This window comes from Pezoporus flaviventris, unplaced genomic scaffold (genome assembly GCF_033815535.1).
Source record: "Pezoporus flaviventris isolate CSIRO_AGI_PZ_B2104156 unplaced genomic scaffold, CSIRO_AGI_Pfla_v1 ptg000022l, whole genome shotgun sequence".
Lineage (NCBI taxonomy): Eukaryota > Metazoa > Chordata > Aves > Psittaciformes > Psittacidae > Pezoporus > Pezoporus flaviventris.
Window position 1 is genome coordinate 6,991,145 of NW_026892570.1, and position 17,007 is coordinate 7,008,151.

A 17,007-nucleotide genomic window follows, 5' to 3' on the forward strand; every position below is an offset into this window, starting at 1 on the left:
AAGATGTCTTTGGCATCTAAAATATATTTATTACAGAAGTACAAGCAGCTTGGAGAGGTAGCTGAAGCTCTTGAATTGTCTTAATGCAGGTTAGGATACTAACCCATCTTTCAAGAAAGCCTAAAAGAAAATAAATGGCTTCACTCTTACATACAGAGAACTTTTTCTCAATCCCAAGATTTGAAATGAAAGACATAAAGCAAAAGCACATTGGTGATGCAGCCCAATAGAAAAAGACAGCCAAACAGCATTCTCTAATTTAGGAATGTATCTCAAACCAGTAATCTAAAACTTAATTCCCTAAGGTGCTGCAATTCCAGACTCCCATAAAAAACTGCAACCGTCTCAGGTAAAGCAGTGAGAATAACAATCCACATTAGGTGCCTCCTAAAGTCTGCACACACTGGCAGTCATGAAGGGCTAGAAGTACAGAAAGAATCTTTTCCCAAAACCTGAAGAGTGCCAAAGATATTTTTGGATTAAAAATAGCTAAATAACACCTACTTAAATACTAAGTTTTTAGTTAGAATTCACCACTGCAGTCTGAAAATAGAATGGGTAAGAAGAATAACCCTCTAAGGCTGCAACACCTGCTGGAACAGGCTTAAAATTACTTCAAGCATCCCATTAGCAAAGTTAAAAAGAAGTATGGTAACATTATAGTAGCACTGGTATTCATTACCATATAGGACATTTTTGGAGCTCCCACAGCTAATTGATTTCATTGCTGTTGTTGTACAAAACTAGAGTTTTGTACTGGGTTTGAGTCTGGCTGTCAGCTAAGCCTGCCACAGTTATCTGCTCAGTCCCCACCAACAGGAAAGCGAAGAGTAACAGAACAACAAAAGCAAGAGAGGCGGGGAAACACCTCATGGTTGAGGAAGTTTAATAAGTACGGGGGAAGAAAGGGATAAAACAAATGATGCAAAAGCAGTTGACCCTCCATGAACAGACCAATGCCTCGCCAGGCTTAAGCAAGAGAAACAACTTCCCAGTTTTATTGCTGAGCCCAATGTTATTTGTTATGGAATATTCCCTTGCTCAATTCATGTCAGCTGTGCCAGCTGTGTCCCCCTCAGCTTTTTGCCCATCTTCAGGTGACTCACTGGCAGTGAGAAACAGCAGGGACTTTGATGCTGCAAAAGCACTGCTCTGTGACAGCTGGTGTTTTACCAATGTTGTTTTGGTAAGCAATCTAAAACACAGCACTATTTGGGATGCTATAAAAAAAATTAACTCCATCCCAGCTATGCCCAGTACAAGTTTTTAAGATAAAAACTACTAGTACTCAAAGCCTTTGTTAGCACATAGGTCAACCACAAGTGAAACAAGTCGAAAAACCTATGGAGAGCTACTGGAAGCTGATACGTACAAGGATATCAGAGGACCCACTTGAACTACCCTGTAACTTCATACAGCCTAAAGATACCAGTGAAGACTGCACAGATATTCCTGTAGCTTTAGATATTATATCAACAGTTACCTAGCTCTAATTCACTTGCAGGAATCAACAGCCTATATCTTGCTCAAAGATGACACATTATGCCAGATTAAGGGGTTTCCTGAACTGGAGAATCTCGAGCATACTTTGATACACACACAGATACCAGAACATGTCTGGTAATGGTTATGCAAGTTTCCAGTTAAGTCTTTTTTACTACAGTCAAGTTCATCTGCACATCTCTATATTACACATGTAGGTAGTTAACAAAATTTCTTCCATGGTGTCAGGTACATTGATAGTCATCCAATTACAAGCTTCAAGACACAGCATAGTAAAAAAAAAAAAAAAAAAATGTTGTAATGCATTTAAGCAAGTAGCTGTACACAAAGTTCAACACATCTCCGAAGCAGTGCCACAAGGACAAATTCCAAAAGTCAAATTCAACAAGCATGTGAAATGCAAGAAGTCATCTACACAGGTAACCTAGAAAAGGTGCATTTATATAAACCTGATGAACATACCATAAAACATATTTTTAAGGCAAAATCTAGTGCACTGCAGTGGCAGTAGATACATAATATAGCTATTGGAGATCTGTTTCCAATCCATACAAGCAGCAATAAGCTGGTTACATCACCAAAGGTATCTGTAGATCAAACCTTAGAGAAGCAGATTAAAAAAAAAAAAGATGACAAATACAGACCAAAACTATTTCTAGTCTTTAGATCTTGAAATAAAAAACTTGGATATATTGTATATCCAGAAAGCAGAGCCTCTTTATAGGAGTAACCAGGAAAACAAACTGTCCAACTACCTAAGGACATCCACTGCATAACATAGTTTTCCCAATATAAAATGTTCTGCATCCATCTGGTATCATTTCCATTTTAATTTAGTCTATTCTGGTAAAATCCACTCCCGAAAAGACTTCACTATTTGAAAATGCATTATAGCACTTTAAGTAAGCTCTCCATTTCCATACACATTTCATTATTCTAGGTACCCAAGAGAAGTGTCTTTCACTGCTTCATAATCATGTTTACAAGACATCGCTTTCATTTAAATTCTGGGACACACTTGAAGAAGTGTCTCCACAGGCTTCTGCTTGTGTCACGTTTGCAAACTAAGTCACTACAAATTCTTACTCAGGAGATTTGTGTATCATTTCCATAACTAACCAAAAGATCCTGGGCACTGTGTCAGTTTCAAACATGTCACAAAACTGCAGTTCTCCAGCTGTTAAGGATCCTATTTAGTTTGCTTATTTATGAGCTATATGGTTATATTTATTCTCATTTAAAGAAATGACACTCAGACACTTGCTTATAGAAGTCTTAGCTTTAAAGTTAGGCTCAAAACTCTCTATTTTCCATTAAAAAAGCAAGCCGCACTTCCAGAATTCTTAATGAACTTAGTACAAGTTGGAGGAAGGGAACTCAAAATGGTCAAGTTTATCATAGAATCATAGAATGGTTTAGGTTGGAAGTGACCTTTAAGATTACCTGGTCCCAACCCACCTTCCACTAGATCAGGTTGCTCAAAGCCCCAGGCAACCTGGCACTGACTCTTCCAGGGACGGGACATTTGTCTCCCTAGGTTTTCTGTACAGCTACTCAAAAAAGAAGACACCCTGGAGTACAACTCTGACTGCCACACACAGAATCCAAACAAATAAATTTCTCTTTTCACTAGTATATTTATGCTTTGTGACTACTTCTCCAAAACATAACAAAAAAAAAATTCATACCTAATATTTCAATTTATTAGTTTTAGGCATGCTAATTTGATCATTTTTTTTCACATTTTAAGATAATTTCAGGGCTTTGGGAAAGTGATCCTTATTTCCCATTACCCTCCACCAGTTAAACTAAAGAACTGACCAAATGCCACTCTCTCAGAAATACATCTTTTACCTAGAATTTAGTCTTTTTAATATTTTTAGGCTGTTTCCAATTAAAAAAAAAAAAAAATCAAAAAAAAGCCACATCCATTGTGTGCATTTGTAAATGGGTAAACAGGTAAAAAATGTCAGACAATTTATTAAACTATTTAAACAGAGTAATTACCTTTTTTTTTTTCATCAATTAAAACTTACAACCTATATTCTCCAACAGCCAAAGATACACTTTAATTCTGCTCTTATACTTTCCACTTGAATGACACTATTGTCACAGCCATTGTGCTAGTTTGTATTACAAAGTCCTGCCTTAGTTAACTCTTGCACTACTAAAGCACTAGCTTGATCATTCCTGTTAAGCCACTGTCCACAAAAACATTGCTTCTACTTGGCAAGAATTACCATGTAACTAGAGGACCAATTCAGACAGATGTGGGGTTTTAGGTAAATCTTACGTTAATAACACAAATCTCAAGTCCAAGACGGCTTCCATTCTAATGGAGAAGGAGAAAGAGGAATGCTTATATTATTAAGAGAAATGAATCCTTTACATTTCCATTTTTTAACCAGTGTCACAAGCCACACAAGAGAAGGAATGGTCAGATGTTCTGTTTCATCAGCTTGAAAAGGCAAATCTCAAAATTACACCACTCAGAGAAAATACTGTTAAAAAGACGGCTCTCTAGCTGGCTTTTATAATTTCACTAATGGCCTGATAATTTAATTTGTTACTTATCAGCTTTGTGCTCACAAATCACAGTGAGCTACAGTCTACAGCTCATTCAAGACCAAAAAAGGAAGAAAAATTGCATGGAAATATCTAGCAGCCCAGCTGAACAGAACCATTTACCAGAAACTTTAAGTTTTATGCTGTGGCAATATTAGCTATGAATAAAGTTGTCTCCACTTCCACTAAAGCCCATGCAAAACAGGAGAGAAGTACACAGTGGTTGAAAGTACTTTCAATTCAAATAATCTTCAAACAGTGAAGAATGGTCTCTCTTAGGCAGAAATATAATGGTTTTATTAATTGCTCCTGGCACTGAAGAAATAACTAAACTAAAGCTATCATTACAGAACTTACAAACTAGAGGAAACAGACACACAATATTTCATAGACAACTGCTTAGAGCACACAATATAGGAAGAGACATCTAAACAGATGTCCTGGCCAAGCCTGATGAAAAGAATCTTGCATCTTAAGTAAGGGATGGAAGAAACAACCAAGCAGCTACAGATTTAGTATCTTCTTTTGAAGGTAATCCACTTTAGAACCTGTAATTTGTACAGTACTAATTACACAGTACTGGTCACTACTCACTCAACTGGAGAGAAAGGTTTCTGACTACTTTTATCTAGCTCATTTTTTAAGCAAGCTCCTCTAAGACTTCCAACCACAATTTCATAGTTCCTCAAGAGAAAAGGTCTTGCCTCGGTCTTTTTGTTTTGCTTTTTTTTGTTTGTTTGTTGTTTTTTTTTTTCTGGAAAATCCGTAAGAACTGGATGTGGTGGGTTAACTTTGGCTAGCTGCCAGGTGCCCACCACACCGCTCTTTCAGTTCTCCTCAGTAAGATGGGAGATAAAATAAAATTAAAAGCTTGCAGGTTGAAATAAGCACAGGGAGATTACTCACTGATTACCATGGTGGGCAAAACAGGCTCGACTTAGGAAAGACAGATTTAACTTACCACCAATTTGAGTTAGATAGCGAGAAACACACAAAACAAATCTAAAAACATCTTCCCCCACCCTTCCTTCTCTCCCGGCTCAACTTCACTACTACCTCTTCTACCTCTTCCACCACAGTGCCAGCAGGATGGGGAATGGGGGTTGCAATAAGACCATAACACTTCTCTGCCACTCCTGCCTCCTCACTTTTTTCCCCAGCTCCAGAACAGGGCCCCTTCCATGGGACAGAGTTCTTCATGAACTGCTCTAACACAGGTCCCTACCCATGGGCCACAGTTCCTCAAGAAACGCTTCAGCATAGGCTTCCATGGCGTGCAGTCCTTCAGTACCACACTGCTCCACTGTGGGTCACCCCCCTTGGGTCATGCCTGCCAGAAACTCTGCTCCTGCATAGGCTACTCTCCACAGGCCTGTCGCAGCTCTTGCCAGGAACCTGATCCTGAGAGAGCTCTTCATGGGTTGAAGCCTACTTTAGGGCATGTTCCCTTGCTCCAGCACAGGGTTCTCCACAGGCTGCAGGAGAAGGTCTGCTCCACCATGGACCTCCACAGGCTACAGGGGAACAGCCTGCCTCACCATGGGCTGCACCATGGGCTGCAAGAGAATGAGTTCAACATGTTCTCTGCTCTTGCACTAGAAGTACCTCCTCTCCTTCCTTCTTCCTGACTTTGGTGTCTGTAGTGTTGTTTCTCACACATTTTTTTCCACTCGTCTCTCTCTCACAGATACCACACATGGTTTTTACTATTTCTTAAATACGTTAATGCAGAGGTGCTATCAGCACCACTGAGGTGCTCAGCTTTGGGAAACCACAGGTGCATTCTGGAGCTGGCTAGAGCTCATGGTGTCCAATACTGGGACATCTCCTGGTCTCTTTTCACAGAAGCTACCCCCTGCCACAAAAACCTTGCCATGTAAACCCAATATAGTGGTTTAAAAATTCTATTCCCAGCTATCAAGTAACTTTAAGAAAACTGAATGCATATATATATATAAAAAAAAACAACTTTCCTATACTCTCTACCAAAGAGAAGGCAGGCAAGTGGTTCTTAGCTGAAAGTTTCATTGCTGATGAGAGATGATTTAAAGACTGCACTATCCTGACAGTTTCACCCAACTTCCTACCCCTACCTATGTGCCTGTCTCCTCAACAAGAATGCATCACTCTTTTGGAGATAAAGACAACAAACATAGCTAAATTCTCACATTCTTTCTGAAAAACTTGCTGGAAACCTCCCATTTGTATTTCTTCTGCAACTAGAAGACATACATATATTTATTTATTTTTGCTGCATCAATTAGTCATGCAGCCATCTACCATGTGCCACCATGTGCTGCTCTAACTACAAGCAATTTTTTTTTATCATCTTCCAGTACCTTGTTCTACAATTAATCACAAGGTTATGGTAAACATGGGCAGGATAACATATATGAAACAGCACGCTGAACTCATACGAACTACATTCCAATACTAGAATCATGTAAGTGATCAATTAGGAACACAGCAGCTCTGCCACATGTAAGGCCAAGAACAAACTTCTGTTTCAGACGAGCTTTTCTAGCATTCAAAAATCCACAGTCCTTCCAATTTCTTCTGAAGTTCAGCATTCCTCCTCAAGGTAAAAGGCAGAGGAGCTCTTGGAGTTATCTGAGGTACTTCCAAAAGAAAGACATTTAAACCAGTTTTTGTTATTGGTATTTTTTTCTGCAACAACTAGGAAATCAAACCACAACCCTAACTGCATTCTTTATTGGCTCAGGTGCTCAAAATAAAAAATCATGATGGCTATTAGTTCTTTCACAAAAACATTAGAAACAAAATTAGCAAGTATAATTAAGCAATGTTGGACAATGCAAGCTGTAGACTCCAAACTGAACAGGTTACTGTGCACACACACACTGAAGACAGCTGTCACGTGGCTGACCAACCTGCCAGATTTCATGTAACTCATACTGTTCAAGGGGAATACAACTGTCATTGAGCTTAGCAGTCTACCAGCAGCTAGCATCAGTGTGACTCTGAACCTTGATTAAAGTCTGGAATAAAAAAAGAGGAAAGAACCTAGCTATTGTCTACTGCTAAAATCATTTATTTGGGGGAATGAAACGTATGTACAGCAACAAAAATATCTGGAAGACATCAGAATATTTTCACGTGTGATCTAAACACTGGGAAGGAAACAGTGGAGTAATATATTAACTTTCTTCTCAGGTCCTGCGCAGGAGCTGGAATCTGGAGGACCAAAATATCCTATGGAAAAATATACCCTCTCTCCTTACTTGCTTAACAGAGACTGGAGAGAAAAAGAAAACTACACCCACAGTAATACTTCCCTACTACTCTTGATAGTTCTACAAAAATAAGAGTAGGTCAAGTATTTGAGAGCTATTATGAAACTCCTCTCCTCCTCCATACGAAAACCTCATGAGTGAAGAAGCCTTCAAGGCTCTGCTGTAGCAGGCTTGTCTCCTTCACGAAATTCTGCCAGAAAAACTACACCAGTTGGAAATGGCAGCTGGGAACCACACACCATACAGCCAGTTCAGCTGCGCTGGAAACAAAATTTAGACAAATTATGCCAACAGGAAAAACACTTGTGTTGGCTTTACTCACATCACAGACCCAAAGGATGAATTTCTCGTGGCGGAAAGATTACTCCTACTTTTCCAAGAGGGAGCCTTATTGGCCAAGCTGCAGCGACTTTTAGGTCAAAGAGGTTTGAAAAATTCCAACACCCAAATTTTTCAAATTCTCTTGAAAGCTGATTACAAGATATAAGTTAACTATCCATATTATGATACATTTCAAAGATTTTTGAAATAAGATCTCCAAAGAAAAACATTTTTTTTAATCTGTCAACTAAAAATTGTCCCAAAGCTATCTTTCTTTTTGTGCATACATATACAAAGAAAATAACTCATCAATCTCACAACCTCTATTTCAGCTATTGCAGTTCACTTTGGAGAAGTAATACTGAAGTTCTTAACAATTATACTCTAAACACAGTCACCAAAATGTCTCAAGAAGTAGGAGGCTCTTGCCCCTAAAAGCTCTCCTTTTAACTCTTCCATGCAAAAAGAAATCCAGAAGTGATCTGTTCCTCTACGGAATTACGGCATTTCATTTTCCTCCCATAAGAAATAGCAGAATTTTTCTGAGTATCAACAGAGGGCAGATGGATGCACAGAGGCTTACGACTCACGTAAGGACTTTTGGGAAAGAAACTACCTATGACTGGACAGGGACAACTATAGTTAAGCAACTGTCCTGGCTGACCAGCCACTAAGGAAGGAAAATAGAACAGTAACTACTCTAAACTGTATACAGTAGCATGTGGTTTCATTTATTAGTATGAGCTAATAGACCAGTGGACTATGAGCCAGTAAGATACTGCCTGAAACAACACATGAGGAATATTTTTTTTTAAATGCATACAAGTGCCTTCTTGACAGGACATGCAAAGAGGGCTGGAGGCACATGACAGTCCTAAGGGAAACAGTAATACAAGGAATAGCAGGTGAAAAGGAGGAACGAAAAGAATATAAAAGGAGTCTGTTTCTTTAATTACTCTAACCACCAACAAATAAAACTGTTTAAAAAGAAAAGAGTATCACCTGATCCCAGATATTCATAGTTTGTAATTGCAAAATTGATCACTATCTCATGTGACCAAACACAGAAACAAAGGAGGTAGGAGAAGACCTGGAATCATGCAGCAGGCTTCAGTCTGCCAAAACATTTTTCCAAATGCAAAATTCAACAATAACTAGAAGTTGTATAAATATTACTTTGCCTTCTATTCAAAGGCTAGGAAACTGAACAACAAAAGCTTTAAGGTGCAATATTAAGTTGTTCACCTCTTTGGACTACAAACATTATTGAACACCATCTAAAAACCAAAAAGTTGCTCTTGGACAATATATTTTACTTATACCTTCTTTCAGACCTCATGCAGTTAAGAAGAGAAGCTGTAAGAATGTCTCCAGAACACATTGCCACTCCAAGCTGTAAGAATGTCTCCAGAACACATTGCCACTCCAACACAAGGTTTTAAAAGAACCATGGAGGGTCCTTCTTCCCTTCCTCACAGCACCGTATCTCCCAACAGTACTATGCACACACACTTCCAATTTATTTTTTTTAAGGTGAAAAACCCTCAAAATCTACTCACAAAGCTACCTGAGCAATATCATTATTATACATATGTTAAAATTACATTAATAATTAAAAATGAAGCTATTCAAACTGCCTATGTCCATGTAACTTACCCCTTTGTGTTGACACAGCACAGCTCTAAACTATTTGATCACAGATTTTTTACCTATGGACACCTGCCTCATCCCATGCAGAGACTGTACCTCCCTCAAGGATTGAACACTGACAGGAAACAGACTCTTGTACAGACTCACCTGCCTCGCTGCAGAACTGGGCAGGTGTACAGCATAGGCTTACACAGGTCAGGACTGAGTGCGTATGTTCACTCCAGAAATGCCAGTATTCTATTTATCTAGTTTTAGACAAAGAAAGGGGCTAAAAAGTGACCCAGAGCCAGAGCACTTCTCATGGAAGCAGAAGGTGGCCTCATAGACATCATGCATCCTTAACCCCAGCCAAGCTTTTCTTTTACTTCTGGGTGTCTCTTTTGATCAGCACTAGAGCATTCATGAACACCTTTCTGCATCCATGGATGCATACAGCGTAAGAAAGAACCAAGACAACAGCAGTAAAAAGATTCAAAGCAAATCTTTATGCAGAAATGAAATTATATGGCTGCTGGCACATCTCTATTTTCTTTTATACAATTCCTGGGTTTTTTTCATCCATTTCACATGTGAAAATTCCGTAATTTGGAAACATGCTCAAATCCACAAGTCATCAACAGTCTAAATCTTTTAAATCAACCACACTGTCATTTTGTGAAAAACAGTTGGATGTCATGTCTAACTAGCCCTTAGAAGGAAACAAGACACTTGGCTTGTGGCTTTCACAGATTTTTTTTGATAGCTGAGGAATGGCAAGATTTAAGGATCTTGGATTTCATTCCTTACATAAAAGGGAATTACATTCTAGGACAAAGTTTCTCAATCTGCGGTCTGTAAAGATGGTGGTCCAAAAAAATCACCATAAAAATGTATTTTTAAAAACCATACATTCCCACACACGCAAGCAAGAAAACACAATTGAGGAAATACAAAAAATAAAACAAACATTTGAAGTCTATCCTAATTGAACTGCACTATAACACATTAGAAAAGTGACATTTCACAAGATGATACTTGCATTATTTTAAGGAAATTAAGTGCTCTTGAAACAACACATTGTCCTGCAATATTGCAGCTTGAAAATGCTTTCTTCTGTTCTACCAAATTTCCTGAGTACCCTCCAGAAAATGCCTTGTTACATCCAGTGTTCCTGCCTCCATCCTACTTCCCTAAACCATTACCTGTTTTCTTCATGTCCCACTGTGCTTTCTCTAGTTTCATCCTCTTTACACACTCTTACAGCTACCTATAGAGGCAACTCATCCAGCCACTGAGCTCTTTCTCCCTATTTTCATTGACAAACTTTGCCTCAAGTCTTCTGGTTCACCCTGAGTTTCAGTTATCACTGTTGGAACATCCTTTATTTCACTGGTTCAGCTGCAGGAGTTTCCTTTCTTAGGACCCTCCTTTTTCACGAAACCTGTTTTTTTTTAACCACAGACCCCTGGTCCACACCCTATCTCTATTCCCTGCTTTAAAATCTGGCTTTGCTATCCAGACACAGTCCTTCACACTCCTCTTTTCAGGGTTTGTGTCCCATCCTAATGACCACACATAAACATCCTTGCATCTTGTCTGCAGTGAGCTGAGTCAGCTGTCATTCTCTAAGTTGCTTTTCTTTTTTTAGCCAGACAAACAGGCAACAATGCCTACGTTAAATCTCAATACCAAAACAGCTCTACACAGTCAGCCAACAAAGAATGCTGGAGAAGAACAGTATTAATAGCACAGTTGAGATCCTCTCCCTCAAAATCAGTATTTTTGCTCTCATATTTCCCCTGTAACACTATGATAAAACTTATGACTGTTAAATAAAAAAGTTACCTAAAAAATACAGAGTTGACAACAAATCTCAACTAATGACCACCTTGTCATATGAAGTACATAACATGTAATTTGAAACCTCATTTGCATTTGTTGCTCTGATGCTGCATTTTTCATCAGTTTAAAAAACACAGCTTTTAAACTTTTTTCCCTAAGATGATTATTATTATTATAATAATCTTTAAAAGTTGTTACTTTAAAACAAGATACAACCTTTAAATTAAAATATACTGAGTAATACAGTATATTTAATACAAGCATATTTAACTTATTTATGTGTATTACTAAATACTGAATTCATACTTCCTTTTTTCCAAGACAATGCTTCTCACAAGTCTTAGAAGTTACAAACTGTATCTGGATGGAAAACACAATTAAAAGCAGCAAAAATAATTTAAAATTCAACTAAAAGTACTTTGGTATGTTACATACGTAAAAATTGCAAAAACTATTTTGCATTTAAATCTGAATTAACTACGTTATGTGTGGCTAGCAAGTTTATGGCTTCATAAGTGAACAGAAAGATTTTAGAACTGATCTCTTCTTTCCTGACAGTTCTATTTGTATATTAGTAAGAGGAAACCAACTTTTGTTTTCGGTTTCAAGCAAATTTAAATTAAGTTTGAGCAAAGTAAGAACTAGATGGGACATCTGAAAATAAGGGAACTATTCACTTTATATCCACAAAAGACAGTTGCCTCAATTGATTTTGACATGTTGACAAATTCTTTTTCCCAGTGTTTCATAGTTGAGAGCTTTTGTTTTCCTGGGCGTTTGGCAAGACACGTTTTTCTGGTTTGGGGCTTTTTTTTAACTGTATTTTTAAAATCCACGCAGCATGAAGTGAGAGTTACTTTCATAATACATTTTAAGTATTTTTTTCAATTAAAAGTTAATTCTAATGTGCTTAAAACATAGTGTTGATACAGCTTCCTACACAGGCCTCCAGCATTATTTGGTTCTCATTCTGAAGTACACGCAAGACTTTCTAGGAGCTAAATCAAATAACTTTTCAGCACCATGAATAATCTGTTACATATTTTTAAATACTTTATGACACAGAAAGAATAAAACCAGTATTTGGTTCTTGTTAGTAACTGAAGAAAATCATACAAAATATTCTGTTTGCTACTGAGATGAATATACACAGAAGACATGTTTCCTTGGAATCTGGGTCTTTTTTTGTGCAATATGAGATACAGATTTTCAGCTTCTCAGGAAAATGAAGTTTGCATACCAGCACAGAATATCCCTGGGACTTCACTCCGGAATATAACAGTTCGTACTTTCTTATCAGATTTCAAAGCATCCACAGCTTTTGACATCTACAGAGAAAATGAGGAAAGGGAATAAACAAAGACTTTTTAAAGTGCTTAATACCAATACTTCACCTTTATACTAAAAACTATTATTTTAACTTACCATTTTTAAAAGATTTTTGCTAAGTGCATTCTTGGCATGAGATCTATTTAATCCAAGTACCACAATTCCTGGAGGGGAAGAAAAACTGTATCATTGTTAAGTATAGTAAAATATATATTATATATGCAAATTATTTTTAAATTATAGAAAAAACATCGAGGATTGCAAAAAATGCTAGTGTAATCACTTAAATACTGAGTTCTTGAAAGAAAATAAATCGACTTACACTTTCCAGTGTTAAAAAGTTTAGTGTTCAAAAGAAATTACATTTATTGTAACAATGAAAGTATGCCCCTAATACCTTCACATGGAAACAGGGCTTACAAAGGCTGAATGTATAATTACACAACTGCATACACAAATTTCATGTTAGTGTGTGAAGTGCTGATATGCAATCAGGAAAGATACTTAACTGTAAAACACTAGGTTTCTTTTTTTAGACAGCTTGCCTTCACAGAATTCTTGAAGGAAGAAGTGTTACCACACCTAAGACTAGCAGCTCTGATATAGGTAAGAGGAAGTCACAAATAGAAAGAATGCTACCAATGGGAAAACTGACCTTCTGTTTAAAAGGAAAAATATATGTAATAATTCTCTCCCAACACACAAAACTGTACTCAATGTTTGCTATACAGCTCCAATCACACATTCACAGCTTCCTTAGCCCACTTAGAGATCACTTGTCTCACTGACTGATTACATGTGCATTAGTATGAATGTTGCAGCAGAAACACCATTTATTTGTCTTTATTTCACCCTCATCTTAACAGGCATGACTATCAAACAATAAAATTCTGAGAAGCTTATCTTGGTAAGCTTACCAATCCTATAGCAATCTTTTAGACAATTACTTCCTGAACACACTACAGTTCTCTGAATTCTAAACACCAGCATACAGTCCTATTAACATAGCTGCAGCTCAGGTAAGGTCTTATCAAACAGGACTTTTTTTTTACTTGGACAATGCAGGGGTAAGGGAAGAAAGGCAAAAGACTAGAACAGGGATGAGGAATGAAAGACAAAAAGGGGGCTCTCTACATCAAACAAAAATGCCCACAGTATTGCCATCAATCTATAAGATACACCTATATATATATATAAAAAAAAAAAAAAAGGAAATTCCAGAAACTCAGTATTTGCCCAGGTATTTGCTACTTAAATTCCCCAAAACATCCTCATTTCATAGTGTAGACTAAATTTGGGATTTGCATATATGCAGTTCATACTGAAAGGTTCTTGTACTTTTAAGAGCGATAGCAAAAATATGATTTTTATCTGGTTTATCTTGTACTTCTTAGTTTTTAAAAAATACTCATCTTCACTGTTTGGTGGGAACACATTTAACATTTACTTACAAAAAAAATTCCTGTCTTTACACTCATTAGTAATTTTGTCTGAGTTAGAAAGATTCACTAAATCTGTACAGAAAGTACTTATGGTAATACATTTATTTGTGTTAAGTATACTCACACAAATCATCTATCCAAATGTACCTTTTCATTACTAAAAAAAAAAAAAACCCAAATTAAAATATGCACTGAAAAACAGAGGAAGAATCAAAGAGAGCTAAGCTATTTTTAAGCTTGTCTCAAGTACTGAGATAAACCAATGTAGAGAAGTTGACTTAGATGCGTATTATTATAGAATAGTTTTTTTAAGCAAAACCAGAATCTATGGTGAGTGTACCATCTACATTTCTGGTAGTTTCCACTGATCACCTTATCAAGCAATATTTGAGTGCAAAATCATACAGATGTATACTAGACAGTATTTTTTTTAAAAAGGCCCAAACACTTTTCAAAATCCCTCATCTGCACTTAAAAACACCACTTAAAATCTTTCCGGCATTTCTTAAATTAGTATATCTAATCTGTTTACCCCTGCTTTATTTAAAGAGAATAAAAGAAGGGAAAGCTTATGCAGTTTATCAGCTAGCGATCAGTTTCCAACCTCTGAACAAACAACTTCAACCGAGACTGTATTTGTTCTGCCTATTCTATGTATGTTAAAATTGTAACCGAGGATGACAAAAAGCTGTCTTACATCCTCTAACTCAACTAACACCAGCTGGAAAATATAAGCAGAAAGAGTTATTCTAGTGCAAAATCTGAATTTTACAAATATTTGTATCGCATTCCAGCAAGTGACACTACAATACTTGAGTCAAGACTGCAGAGATATTTCTCCTGATTCCATCTGTAACTTGAAGTGCAAAAGCCTTAAAATTTGTAATGGGATCACTAATGCAACTTGGCTAAAAGTTCTGAAATGTCAACAGCTGTAGTACATTTCAGCCCTAGAATCTCAAATTAAAAGCTATGTCTTTAATTGAAAAATACTAATGTACTGACATTCACCTATACTCACAGAAAACTGATATAAAAAGCTACACAAGTTGCAACGTGCTGTTCAGAATACACAGGCAGTTTACAATCGCGTTCTCCAAAAATCTCACATCTTTTGTATTCTAGTTCAGCTCAAATTTGGAAGCTGAAGAGTGTTGAGTTAAAATCTTAATAATGACCCCTTTGAAATATACTCTCACTTCAGTTTATGTTCACAAGTTCCCAAAAATGCGGTATACAAATCAGGTGAAAGTGTTATGAAGCAGGACAGTTTGGTACTTTGCCTGCAGGGAAGGATTTCTCTAGAGCTACAAGGCAGCTACATTCAGTTTTCCTGCCTCCCAGCATCCTCAGCTGTAAAAGCCCCTGGACAACACAACCTTCTCCAAGTCGCACAGAAACACTAGGCACGGACAACAGCTTACCCACAGCATAAACAAGAATGTGTGAGCTGTAAAAGGTAGTCCCAGAGACTAGATCTGTGTGTGGTCAAGAAGTATGTAATGGAAGAGTATGGATGAGGCAACAGCACCAGGGCCTCACCTGAGAAGGTCTAGAACATGAACTGGTGGAAAAAGTAATGGTAGGTTAGAGGAGAGTAAAAAAAGAACACAGGAAATTATATGGAGTTAATGCCCTAACGCAGCAGGATTATTAAGGCTGTAAGCAGATAAAGACAGACAAACTTGTCACACATTGCAAGGTGGAGGGTGAGCAGTACCAGTACGGAGAGGAAGCAGAGACATTTCTTTCACAGAAACATGGCCTGCTATTTGTGCTGCTGAAGGAGACACAGGAAACTTACGTCTCCTCCAGGCTTAATGCTAAGGCTCTTGTTTTTATCCTTTATTAATAAACAGTATTTTCTTCCATATTCTTCTGAAAGGCAAAGCCAAACAAAATCCCTTCTCCTAAAAAGAATTAATGAATTAAAAATAGATTGATTAAATTCCTCTTTATGATAGCCACAGCTGATTTAACACTCCAAATGTTATCTCCATGTTTTGGAGCATTTTTAATGCCACAGTTAACAACGATGTATATTGGGAGAAGGAAAGAAAAAACAACTTCATAAAGATTTTTTCAAGGGAAAAAATAAAAACAGGTGGGTTACTGACGTGCAAAACTTTAGCTACCTCTCTACTTTTTCTTCAAAAGCCTCCTTTAATTCTATGCCCAACTGATCTTACAGTATATGCCTCAAAAACACTCAGCAATGAACCTAGGATAAATACGCACAACATAACACCGTCATAAACATTACAAAAGCAATGATTCCTTGCTGATTTAACAGCTGGAATATAGTGCCTAATTCTATTGTTTTTTTGTGTAACAGTAGAAATAAAAATCACCATCTTGGGTAGTACTCAAGTTATTTTCTATCACTTATTGGAAAAGCACAAAACAAACAAAAAACACAAAATAAAACAAAGCACTCTAACATCTCACAAACTCTTTTTTGCTCCTGCCTTGCCTCTTCCTCGATTTAAAATAACCTTTAAAAAACAAAATTAATGTTTAAAACCAATTCTAAGTTCCCCAGTTAGGAAACAGGGCAAAAAAAAAGTATGCCTTAGAGGAACTGGAAACAATTGGGAACAGAACAGACATCAAGGCAGAAGTGGATTTCAGGATCAGATTATATCATAGAATCACAGAGTGGTTAGGGTTGGAAAAGATCATCTAGTTCCAACCCCCTGCCATGGGTAGGGACGCCTTACACTAGACCATGTCACCCAAGACTCCAACCTGGCCTTGAACACTGCCAGCGATGGAGTATTTGCCACTTCTTTCGGCAACCCATTCCAGTGCCTCACCACCCTCGCAGTAAAGAACTTCTTCCTTGCATCTAACCTAAACTTCCCCTGTTTAAGTTTAAACCCCTTACTCCTTGTCCTATTGGTACAGCCCCTGATGAAGAGTCCTCCTTCAGCATCCTTAGAGGCCCCCTTCAGATACTGCAAGGCTGCTATGAGGTCTCCATGTAGCCTTCTCTTCTCCAGGCTGAACAGCCCCAACTTTCTCAGCCTGTCTTCATACAGGAGGTGCTCCAGTCCCCTGATCATCCTCGTGGCCCTCCTCTGGACTTATTCCAACAGTTCCATGCCCTTTTTATGTTGAGG

At 37.5% G+C, this 17,007-nt stretch overlaps 1 protein-coding gene across 3 annotated transcripts in view; it reads right to left on the reverse strand.

Moving 5' to 3' along the window:
- Window positions 1–17,007, reverse strand: part of AUH (AU RNA binding methylglutaconyl-CoA hydratase) — a 119,440-nt gene that overhangs the window by 100,816 nt on the left and 1,617 nt on the right. For all 3 annotated transcript variants that reach the window (XM_061456362.1, XM_061456361.1, XM_061456360.1), the window contains exons 2-3: window positions 12,540–12,607; window positions 12,355–12,442 (exon numbers count right to left, since the gene is read on the reverse strand). In XM_061456362.1, coding sequence (XP_061312346.1) covers window positions 12,355–12,442; window positions 12,540–12,607 — 156 coding nt within the window. The remainder of the gene's footprint in view (window positions 1–12,354; window positions 12,443–12,539; window positions 12,608–17,007) is intronic.